This window comes from Myotis myotis, unplaced genomic scaffold (assembly GCF_014108235.1).
Source record: "Myotis myotis isolate mMyoMyo1 unplaced genomic scaffold, mMyoMyo1.p scaffold_m19_p_5, whole genome shotgun sequence".
In the NCBI taxonomy this organism is placed as follows: Eukaryota; Metazoa; Chordata; class Mammalia; order Chiroptera; family Vespertilionidae; genus Myotis; species Myotis myotis.
Genome location: NW_023416357.1, coordinates 88,223,789 through 88,236,173, shown reverse-complemented (window position 1 = coordinate 88,236,173; position 12,385 = coordinate 88,223,789). Strand labels below are relative to the sequence as shown.

General features: G+C 41.4%; 1 protein-coding gene across 7 annotated transcripts in view; it reads left to right on the top strand.

Annotated features, from left to right (window-relative positions):
- Positions 1–11,345, top strand: part of LOC118656289 (CGRP receptor component) — a 33,943-nt gene extending 22,598 nt beyond the window's left edge. For 4 of the 7 annotated variants that reach the window (XM_036309416.1, XM_036309409.1, XM_036309415.1 and 1 more), the window contains 2 exons: positions 4,401–4,458; positions 9,257–11,345. In XM_036309416.1, the coding sequence (XP_036165309.1) occupies positions 4,401–4,458; positions 9,257–9,406 (208 nt within the window). In that variant the 3' untranslated portion in view covers positions 9,407–11,345. Of the gene's footprint in view, positions 1–2,932; positions 3,123–4,400; positions 4,459–6,484; positions 6,575–8,821; positions 8,840–9,256 lie in introns of those variants that run through there. The other 3 variants (XM_036309413.1, XM_036309410.1, XM_036309411.1) reach the window with 3 other exon arrangements.
- The last annotated feature ends 1,040 nt before the right edge of the window (positions 11,346–12,385 follow it).

The window sequence follows — 12,385 nt, the reverse complement described above, 5'->3', positions numbered from 1 at the left end:
TTTAATCATAATGAACAAAAAGACAATATCCAATCACTTCCACTCTGCCTCTCACATGTAAGAGCAAAAATTCAAAAAATAATGCAACAGAACTCTTCATCTCCTCCTGTCTGCATTACAGAGATTAATATATTTTTTTTACCACAGAGACCACATAGCAAAGGTACTATATATACTAGTCCCAGCCACCAAAGTCTTTTCCACACTATGGCAATAAAAGCAAGATTTAAATCTAATGAGCTAAAACTAATTCTTCAGATGAGACTTCACTGCATGGCCATTTTCATGGAAGGAGGCAGGAGGTTGCTATCCATTTGGACTAACAGAACACACAACCACGAAGAACCTTGTTTCAAAAATTTCCAGAACTTCAGAAGTTCTTGTTTAGTTTTTTTATGCCATATACAAACACAACACACATTTATAGTCTCAATATTAAGAAAATTGAGAATTGAGCAGCATATGACCTTTTGCATACAATACAGATATAATAGACTCTTCCATCTACTGTTAACTCATAGTGATCATCATATTTTACTTTCATACGTTTGTTGGCCGGCTCACTGCTAATTGTTTTTGGTATCTCATTCTCAAGTCTGGCCTCCCCTTCATCAGGGTCCTCTTTGACAGGGATCACTATGTCATAAATATTTTCACCAATATTTGCATAAACCTTGCCAGCAGCTGACAAGCCTTCAATTTCAGTAGCTGTATCTAAAGTAATGATCTTCTGACCCTCCATTAGATGTTTTGATTCTAAACCTGGATCATTAGTGTTTCTAGTAATTATATCTGAAACTTTTAAAGAATTGGAAAGTGGCTCTTGCGGAAGTGTAGGGATCTGCATCTTCTGTACCAGTGATCCATCAAAAGTGGTATTTTTGGGAGTATCAGCCTGTGGGACCAAAGATGTATTACTGACAGCCGAATCTGGACTGGAGCTAATAGTGTCGTCATCATCATCTATAATTTCCTCCTCCTCGTTGTCATTGGCCTTGTTTCCTTTCAAAACAGTACTGTTCGGTGTCTGCTGATTCTGCACAAGTAAGTTGATTGAAGGAGGCATATGATTTGGAAGTGAAGGACTGACATTTGGTGGCGTAGTATGTGGTGCCTGATTTAACAAAACGATGTTAGGAGTCAGATGTGTCTGGGCGGAAGATACCAGCACTTTTTCACTTCCTTGTGTTTGGCTCAGGGTTGCCTGGTTCACAGGAGTAGGAAGTTTCTGAGGAGGTGTGTTATTTGTTAAAGCAGGAGAGGTATTGCTAGCACAAGGTGCAACATCTGAAATAGCAACAGAGCCTGAGTTAGGCGGGGCCTGTGCCACTGCATTGGTACTTGGCAAAGTCTCCTTTGCAGGCAGAATCTCAGAGCAGAAAATAACATCATCATCATCATCATCATCATCGTCTGAATCAGTAACAATAATCTTTTTTGTCTCATAATCTTCAGCAGATAAGGAAAAAGACTCTGTTATAATAGGCATTATAGTTGCCCCATTATCTTGGGTTTTGTCTTTTGATTTTTGTACTTCAAGGTTCCTGTCACTAGAACCAGAAGATAAGGTTTCTGAATTACCATCCTGAGCAGTATGTGAGATGCTTTTAACCTGTGACAACGGGACACCAAGCTCTGCTATAAACTTAACTCCTAACAACTGCCCTGATTTAATTAACTCGTCAAGTAAATCTGATCTAACTCGAACAATTTTAGAACTATAGATATAATTGAGAATTTCTGCAAAGATCTCTGCTCTTATAAAGCTTAGTTCAACAACTTGCCCAGTAACTGAGAAGAGCTGATGGAAGTAAGTACTAGAAGCAGAAAGAATATTCCTGTGGGCCCGGAATTTTCGGTCTTCCACAATAACGGTAACATCACAGAAGAGTCCATGGCCTCGTTGCTCATTCAAGGAGTTCAGCAGACTGCCCGAGTATTGAATGTCTATAGCAGAAATCAGTTTTCTACTCTCCATGCCTGCTTTTCCGCCGCGCCGCTTCCCTTCCTCAGGTCGCGACTAAGGGTGGGAGTCCTCCAACAGCAAGAGGCCAGACTCCCACAGTGATTCGGCTCCTCCTTTAAACGTCTCTCCAGTCTTGGGCAACGTCAACGCGGCTGCCGCCACCGCTGCAACCGCTGCCCCACTTTCGCCGACAGAGGGCACAGCGCATGGGCGAAGTGCTGGAATCGAAGGCACCTTCCACCCCCGAGCGCACTCGGTTCTTTCAAGAAAACTTTTTATTAACGTTTCCAAACAATCCGTATGCTCATCACTCTCATTTCTTAGTTGGAGCATGTGTGACTACATTGACACAAAAAGATTTGGATAATCGAAACACAAGGAGGGGATCAGGACTTGGGGAAGGGAGCAGGGAGGAAGAAAACGATGCATCATCTTTCTTCTAGATTTACTTTGTCACAAAGATACAGATCTCAGACTACAGAGGTTGCAGGTAGTTTCAACTGGACTGAGTCTTCTCATGTGACAGTATTTTCTTTCAATCTGCGGTTCTGTAGACTATCAATAGAGACTACAGAGCAGTACTGTCCAGTAGAACTTTCTGTGATACTGGCAATATTTCTCTGCCCTATCCTACACAGTAGCTTCTAGCCACATGTAACGATCATTTTATTTTTATTTTTAAAAAATATGTGGGGTTTTTTTGTGTGGTTTTTTTTAGAGAGGAAGGGAGAAGGATGAAGAGATAGAAGCATCGATGAGAAAAACATCCTCCTGCATGTCCCCTTCTGGGGATTGAGCCTGGTAGACGGAACCCTTAGCAGTCTTGCCCGAGAAGACTCTCTGAATCTTGTGTCCCACAACCGCTCTAGGAGCCATTTCCTAAAGCTCCATGAATGTTTGTACTTCTGGGCATTTACTTGTGTGTTCCTGCCTTGAGTGCCCATTCTGTTTATCCTTTCTGCCTAGAAAGTCCTGCAGAGTCCAGTGCAAGGGTCTGCTCTGTGAAGTCTTCTTCTTCAAGTTGAGAGTAAATGTTTGGGGAATTATGAGGAATAGAACTGGACTACAACTTCAATATTAATGACTATTTATGGAGAAACTACTGTGTGACAGTCACCATTATGAACACTGCGAACACTGAAAGCAGATGATTAAGAACATGAGCTTTGGCCAAAACCGGTTTGGCTCAGTGGATAGAGCGTCATCTTGCGGACTGAAGGGTCCCAGGTTCGATTCCGGTCAAGGGCATGTACCTGGGTTGCGGGCACATCCCCAGTAGGAGATGTGCAGGAGGCAGCTGATCGATGTTTCTCTCTCATCGATGTTTTTAACTCTCTCTCTCTCTCCCTTCCTCTCTGTAAAAAATCAATAAAATATATTTAAAAAAAAAAAAAAGAACATGAGCTTTGGTGGTAGAGTCCCAGCTCTGCTGTTTACTAGCTGTGTCACCTTGGACAAGTTATTTCCAATCTCAGCGTCAGTTAAGTCTGACAGTTAAATGTGCTTCTCTAATGGAAAGTAAGCAATAAATGGTTGTTGCTGCCACCTCCTCACCCCTTGTGAGATAGTAAATATATCATCATGCATGTTTTACAAATGATGAAACTGAGGCTTAGGGAGTCTGGGTAACTTGTACTGCTTCCCGAAACACATGACTCTGGGATTTGTGGCTTACTCATCTTTTTATTCTATAGTGTCTTTAAACTCAGTAAGTATTTATTGTATTTAAAAATGTATCTGGAGCTCCAGGGTCAGATTGAAAGAAAAATTTAGAAATTGTTACCTGCATAGAGTGGTAATTGAAGTTGTTCTCTTAAGTCCTGTCATCTTTGAGAGTCCACGCATTTCAACCACCCCTTCAGCAGTGAGCTACGTAGTGCCATGTGGCAGATGGCAGTGATCTTCAACTGTTACTGAAATCTTTTTAAAATTTGTTTGCATTTGTCTTCTTTCCCCAACTGGTTTGTAAGCTCTTTGAGGGCAGAAGATGGTACTGTGTACTACTATGTATATTAACTCCTGCTCCCTTAAAGTCATTTTGTTTACTAAGATAATAGGTCAAACTTCAATAAGAGTTAATCTCAAAAAGGAATTCTTAAGCAGTGACCAACCAAGATTATTTTTTAATCTTTACTTTCTATTATCTGAATTAAGAAAACTTTTCTTACATTTTCCAAATAAAATTTATTGAACTTTCATCTCTAATATTTGTTACATTTATTACAATCTAAGCCTCTCTGATCTGTAGGATTCTAATACACATTTGTACCCTTGAGTTTCATTTTACAGTTGAGGAAGCTGAGGGCCATGTTCCAAGTGGTTCTCCCACTTGTCTTGCAAACTGTTCTCTAAACAACTTGGTAAAGAATCAAGATCCTTAGGGGTATGAGAGTTTTAAGTGCTTTGTAATTTATTTTTATTTATTTTTTGACAGAGCTGAAAAACTTCAGCTGCTGAATCACAGGCCTATGACTGCTGTTGAGATCCAGCTGGTGAGTGAAGGAGGCTGGTGTGTGTGTGTCGGGAATGGGGGTGGGTGGGTTGATTTATGGGTATGAGATGTAGAAAGGGTGATATAAAGGCTGACAACAGACAAGCCAGGAACTGACATAACTTGAAAAGACAGACCACTCCATTTTATGTGAAATTTGATCCTAGTTAGTATGGACTTAGGTAAAGTAGAAGACGAAATTTAATTCCTTCTACATGGTTTAGGCCTATGATTTGGTAGCTCTTTGTCTCACCTGATATCCTACATGATTCTGGCCATTGCTCCCCTGTAGGATTATTGTCAACCCAGATGTTGCGTACAAACATTAGACTCGGCATGACTCTGCTGGAATTCATCTCTCCCACTCCTACCCTTTGACCTGCTCTTCCTGAATTTCTTTTCTTGGTTAATGGAGGATATGTGCACTTTCCCACATGCTCTCTTTCTTACCCTCCTGGCCCAGTCTCCTAAGCCAGAAACCTGGAAGTCATTCTCTTCTTTTTATCACATTCAGTTAGTCCTCAGGTTCTGTTGCTTCTATCTCTTATTCTTCCTTTCATTACTGCACTGCATTACTCTGTCATCATATCTCAGTTATCCCCTCACCATTCTCCCTGTTCCAGTCTGGCCCCTTCACTATGTCTTCCACAGCACTATGTAGTTCATTTTCTAAAACCACAAATTTGATCTTATTTCCCTGCATAAAACCATTCAGAGGAGCCTCATCACTTGAAAAGTCTAAATTGCAGTCACAGCATAAAGCTTTAGAATTGTGGGAAGCAACTGGAGTAGAAAGCTGAGGTGGTTTAAGGAAAATGAAAATGAGGTCCAGTGATACAGATGAGTGTCTGCTGTATTGGCCTGCTGTTTCCTTCCGTTGTACAGAGCAAAGAGCATCATTAAGCTACAAATATTAGGCAGGCCATTTAACTGACAGTGTAAAACTTTGGCTGGAGAATTAATAAAATGAGAATAAAACTGTTTCCAAAGTCAGTTTTAGAAGTATTGAGCACTTTGTCAAATTTCCTTCAGAAAAGTGTGGAAGAAAATGGCCAATACTACCCATGATCTCTAGAATTGTTTAAAAAAACAAAACAAAAAAACTCTTTTCTTAAAGGGTCATGGGGTATTTAATTTTTGACTAAAACTTACTGTCTTTGCAGTGTTACTTCTGCCCTTCAGAATGTACTCAAAACTTAGAAAAGTTCCTTCCACAAAGGGTGCCTTTCTGGGTAACTGGTCTTCAGGACACACAGAGACTCCATTTTAAACCCTTATTATTCTTATGCTTTCGACTGTGTGTATGTTGGAGATTCAACTTGGAAAAGAGAAAAAACAAATAAAACAGCAAGAAACTAATTCCTTTCCCTCTGGGTTAAAGATCACATGGCATGTCTCCTCCAACTTTAATCAGCAACATATGTTATTCATGGCTTAAGGACAGATGGAGAAGAGATGAGGAGGATTAGTGTGACCTCATCCCAGAGCCTGTACAAAGCTCTATCATTACTTGTAAAATTAGCTGCTCTTAAGAATACCTATTGTATGCCAGACGTGGTGCTAGGGGCTTTGTATATGTTACCTTTAATGCCTCCATCATAATCTTGGCTAGTGAGTGGCTGATTGGGTCTGTCTAATTCACAAGTCTTACTGTGTTCCTCCAAGCCATGTACTTTTGCATCCCCTCAGACTGTTCTTTCTCTTCTCCTTTCCTTGGTGAAAATTATGTGTGTTGTTTCCCAGTAGTTGGGCCATATTATATCCAGAGTTTTCCCAGCCTGGGATTTGGCTGTAAAAGAGAGCAAATCATTTCCCAAGGCTTGTAGCAGTATCTCTTCTCACCAGAGTGGAATAAGAAGTTGGGTTTTCACAGAGAGTGGAAACTGCAGAGGACTTGAGACTTTCCTCATCTAAAGCTTACAATTTAGAAGTAATCTCAGCATCTAACATTTGTTAGTATTCAGTTTTAGGGGCTGAAATTTCTCTTTTTCAATTACACCTCAGCCATGATTTGTTGAAATCCTCAGATCTGTCTGAAGAAGAGGAAGCCACCCAGCTTCTGTGACTCTTCTTCCCTTTTGAGCACTCTGGTCTGAAGATAGGACAGTGAACCCATGACCTCACCGGCCATGGTCCTGAACAGCACTGCCATCTATGCCTGTTATAATGTAGTGACTATAAAATGTCTTGAATTATATAGAGTTTTATGACTTACAAAAGACTATAGTATTTGTTCTTGTTTGGTCCTGACTATACACATTACTTTCATTTTATATTAGAGGAAATGGAAATTTACAGAGGTTGGGTGAACTATTCCTGGGTCAAGTAGCTAAAAGTGTCAGTCACTATTAGATTTGAGATGTTTGAGGAAAGTAGGAGGTTAGGCCTGACAGCTTAAAATGAGAAACAGTTCATCAGCTCAGTTTGACAGCTCCTGGGTATTGATATAATCTCTGTATATGATTAAAGACATTTGTCATTTATGTTGACCCATCTGCAAATACTTTGGATTTTAAAACTTCATTTGCCTTTATATTCTGAGTAACTTGAAACCTTTGGTATCAGAATGTTGAGATGGTGCTTTGCACTTCTTTATTTGGGCCTGAGAATCTTGGATTGAAAAGAAAACTTCCTGACTATAATTATCCCTGAGGACCATGTGCGAATTAAAGCTGCTCCTGGCCAATTTGGCTAAATGGAAAGCTCATCAGCCCTTTTGCCAAAAACACACCTCCCTGACACCTGATCTTAGTGTTGCATCTGCCAAATCCAGAGATTGGGATGCAAGAAGGTGGCCTATTGAGGTTCTCTCTGTTTGGTTTTCTGAAAGGGAAGGCCTCTTAGAGGTCGCATAACCAAACTCTTAACCAGTGGACTTTATAGTAGTCTGCCGTACAGCATAGCATCTCTGAGAGAGGACATGATAGAACCTCCTAGTGGAAGGCATGGTGTTCTAGAAAGAGCTGGGATGCAAAGTCAAAAACCTTGCCCGCACTTGCTTTGAGACCCAGGTCAAGTTTCCTTGTAACGCTGAGCATCCACTTACCAGTAAATTTGTCCTGCCTTGATGTGCAGTGTTCTTGAGAAGCTCTGGGGGCAGTGATTCGGTGACAGCCCCTCACAGTCTGTGGGGCACGACACAGATACTAGTGGAGGCTGTCACTCTTCTGACAGTAGTTCAGAGTCCTTCACCCTCTCACCTGAGGCAGGAAGTAGTTCACCATCAACTGCATATACCAGTTATTCATAAACTTGGAGACATTCTTCTCAAATGGAGATCATCATTTCTCAGGATTAAATCAGATTGGATATATCCCTCCTTCCTCTTCCTTCATTCTTTGGAGGCAGTCTGTGTTAGTCCTTTCATGGACCCGTTTTGCATGTCTGATTTTAAATGAGCTTTGGGGATTGTTTCTTATTCAGTTAAGAAGTTACATTTTATTGAGCCTTTGAATCATTAGACAGTGGACATTTTATTTCACAGTGTGATGGGATTTAACTTCATTGGTTCACTTGGTATCTTCCCCACCCTAGACCTCCCGGGGTTATTCTCTAGTTGTGGAAACATTTTTGGACTAAGATGAATGAAGAGACTAATGTTTTTTCAGGAGTTTGCAGTATGATCTTGCATGTGTCACTGGACTTCTTTTGTTTCTATACCGTTATTTGTAAAGTGAGGCAGTGGACTGATTTCAGGATTGTAAGTCTAGCTTGCCATCTTTCTTTACTTAAATCTGCCGGATTTCTTTCTAGAATTCCTTTTGGCCTTACTTGCCAGATGTCAGAGATCACTGTGGGAAATGCCATAGAATAGGACCCTGGACACTTTAGCTGAAAAGGTTGTTTGCAATAGACAGCTAATGCCACCAAGTGAATGTGCTTAAACAATGTGACTGCCTACATATTTTTAAAAGGGGGCTGACTATACATTATGTTTGTATTCGATAACATATTGAGAATCAGAAGTGAGGCTTAGAAACTGGCTCATGATTGTGGGTATCGGCTATGTGTTCAGATTTCCAGGACTGTGTCGGAAGCCAGGCTTTAAGTAGACCTTTGATGAGGCAGTGTGGGGTTGTTTTCCAGCGTCACTCATCAGACTCCTGTTCTGCATTCTCAGGAGGAGACGAAGGCCCAGTTGTGTGTTCGAGTTGGATAGGCCTGGCTTGGATTTCTAGTTTGCCCTTTGCCAGGATTGTTGTGAGGGTTAAAAGAAATAATGGACATACTAGTAAAATGTAAGGTGCAGCACCAGGCACATAGCTCCCTAAAGAGCTGTTCTTAGGTGGTGGGGTTAATGAGGATTAGAAAAATATATAAACCACTTGGCACCATTGATGAGGCAGTATGGGATTGTTTTCCAGTGACACTCATCAGACTCCTGATGAATCATCAGATGAGTTGTTGCTACAGTTTGTAAGTTACAGTTGAACTTGCAAAATACAAAAATATATAAAGCACCATGCACTCCCCAGAGGTGAGTTTTTCTTTGCATATTCAACTTATTCACGTGTATATAGGGATAGAACTGTTAGGGTTTTCTTTTTCTTTCAAGAAAAATACTAATCTGCAACTCTCCTTTTTCACTGACCCATTTTGAGCACTAGCACTGGCTTACCCTGAAATTTGATCAAGCTTCTCCCTCCTGTGGAGCCAAGGTGGAGAGGACCGAGAGACCAGAGGCTCTGGACCGGCCCTGAAGCTCTGTGCTAAGAGGCTGGGCTGGGACTGGGAATGATATGGGGTGGCTCAGCCTAGGAGGCTCATTTGTAACCCTAGAGGTTTTCTTCCTTCTGCAGATGGTGGAAGAGAGTGAAGAACGGCTCACAGAGGAGCAGATCGAAGCGCTCCTCCACACGGTCACAAGCATTCTGCCTGCAGGGCCAGAGGCTGAGCAGAAGAAAACTACCGGCTGTGACGTGACAATGGATGAAGAGGACCCGGCATAGAAGAGCACAACTGGGCCAAGCATCTCATGAAGTTGAAAGGCCAGCAGCTGTTTTTCAGACATAGAGGACTGTTTGTTTAGTTTTACCCTCTATCCCAACCTACCTGATTTCATGGTTAGTTATTAGTGAGTTGGGTAAATCACAAAAGTAAGCCTTTCTCAAAAATAAGCTGAAGAGAGAAATATCTTTGCATCCAGGAGAGGAAACATGAAGACAGGCTGAGGTTGTCAGGGCAGAGAGCTAAAGAAAGGAGGGCCTAGTCCAGGGGTGGGCAAACTTTTTGACTCGAGTTCCACAATGGGTTCTTAAACTGGACCGGAAGGCCGGAACAAAAGCATGGAGGGAGTGTTTGTGTGAACTAATATAAATTCAAAGTAAACATCATTACATAAGAGGGTATGGTCTTTTTTTTTTTTAGTTTTATTCATTTCAAACGGGCCGGATCCGGCCCGCGGGCTGTAGTTTGCCCACAGCTGGACCCTAGTCAAAGAGGACAATGACTGGGGAACCCTCTGTGGGAAAAATAATTCTTTTGTGGCCTTTGCCACGTTTGTGGGAAAGTCCTTTATATGCCGCTAGTACAATACTTGCGTTGCCTTTGTGGGCTGTCCCACAAATTAGCTTCATCTACTTCCTCAGGGACTTCCCAAGCAGGGGCGCAGAGTGCTGTTGTAATGAGAACTGAGTTAGCAGAGTCCAGTTAGATGGCTAATCACTCCTAGACCAACTCTAGGTTAAAGTGAGCTGCTGAACTTGGCTCACCTTAGAGCAGCGGTTCTCAACCTGTGGGTCGTGACCCCTTTGGGGGTTGAACGACCCTTTCACAGGGGTCACCTAAGACCTTCGGAAAACACATATATAATTACATACTGTTTTTGTGATTAATCACTATGCTTTAATTGTGTTCAATTTGTAACAATGAAATTGGGGGTCACCACAACATGAGGAACTGTATTAAAGGGTCGCAGCATTAGGAAGGTTGAGAACCACTGCCTTAGAGGAATCTTTTCCTCAAGAACGGCAGAGATAAAAAAAGAACAGGTCTGCCAACCCTTCATCAGGTCTAAAGGCCCTTTTCCTCTATGGCGTGGGCTTTGTTTACCAGCCCACTATTTAGTCTTAAATGTTCAGGCACAGCTCATTCCAACTGAAAAGGCACTTCAAACTGATTGACTGGCAACAAATGCAGTGTTGGTTGCCTTTCTGACTGCCCTGGGCAGGTGCCACCTTGGAGACCAGGTGAGCTTCATTTGCACAACAGGCAAATTATTTGCATCTTTAAAAAGGGTACAGTTATGCACTCTTTTCATAGAATATGTAAGAAATAGAGGTTGATTAATGAGAATTTGAATTTATTGGCTATTGCAGGGTTTCAGTTTTTAAATTTTTAAAATATTTTGATAATTATGTGAAGAGCTTGTTAATAATATTCAAGCATTAGAGAGTTTAGTAGCTCCCAGATATGTGATTGCTTTTGGTCCTAGGGATATTGAAAGCAAATCTAATTTCCCATATTTATTCTTCTCCCTATTTGGGGAAGAAAATAGCCATAGACATTAATTTTCCAAATTGGCACTCATTTGTTGTAAGATTACATATTTTCAATGCTGCTGTTAATTGGGTTACTTCCCATTCCCTGTGATTTCTAGGTTTTTATTTTCTTTACCTCCTTCCCTCTCCCAGTTATAATAGTGTCAGTCTTAATCTTATCGTCTAAGGATCAGGGAGATCTGCTTACAGGCAACATTAAATGAACAGGACATTTATTTTTAAATCTTTCTTGAGTATTGGGAATTTTACCAGGGGCTATTTTTGTTAGTCAAGGCATACATGTGCTTATGTATTGTTTCATCTTAACCATGAGTGTGTTAGATTCTTTTGCTTGATGGATTTAAGGCTTAATCCACTTAATAATAAATTGTTTCCAGGTGACTGCCAACTTGGTTTTTTTTTATATATATATTTTATTGATTTCAGAGAGGAAGCAAGAGGGAGAGAGCATTATTGGTTGGCTGCCTCCTGCATGCCCCCCACTGGGGATCGAGCCCACAACCTGGGCATGTACCCTGACCAGAATTGAACCTGAGATCCTGCTGTTCACAGACCAACGCTCTATCCACTGAACCAAACTGTCTAGGGCAGGGGTGGGCAAACTTTTTGACTCGAGGGCCACAATGGGTTCTTAAACTGGACCGGAAGGCCGGAACAAAAGCATGGATGGAGTGTTTGTGTGAACTAATATAAATTCAAAGTAAGCATCATTACATAAAAGAGTACGGTCTTTTTTTTTTTTTTTTTTTTTTTTAGTTTTATTCATTTCAAACGGGCCGGATCGGTCCCGCGGGCCATAGTTTGCATTCTATTCAACCTTTAAACAGTATACTAAGAGAGAACTTGAGAAGCCTACTCCTGGGTCTCAAGAGCAGGAAAAGGGGTAGGACTACAGGCACCATTCCAATAGTCAATCCAATTATGCTTTAGATTGACTTTCTTTGATTGTAGGATCATGTACTTTGAAAACCACTTATCATACATAGAATATACCTTTGAATTAAGAATTGGAATCCTGCCCTAGCCGGTTTGGCTCAGTGCGTAGAACAGGGGTCCTCAAAATTTTTAAACAGGGAGCCAGTTCACTGTCCCTCAGACCATTGGAGGGCCGGACTATAGTTTAAATAAAAAACTATGAACAAATTCCAATGCACACTGCACATATCTTATTTTGAAGTAAAAAAAAAAAAAAACGGGAACAAATACAATATTTGTATTTGCATGTGGCCCGCGGGCCGTAGTTTGAGGACCCCTGGGATAGAGCATCAGCCTGCGGACCCGGAGGTCCCAGATTCGATTCCGATCAGAGGCACATGCCTGGGTTGTGGGCTCGATCCCCACTAGGGGGCGTGCAGGAGGCAGCCAATCAATGATTCTCTCTGATTGATGTTTCTATCTCTCCCTCTCCCTTCTTCTCTGAAAAAAAAA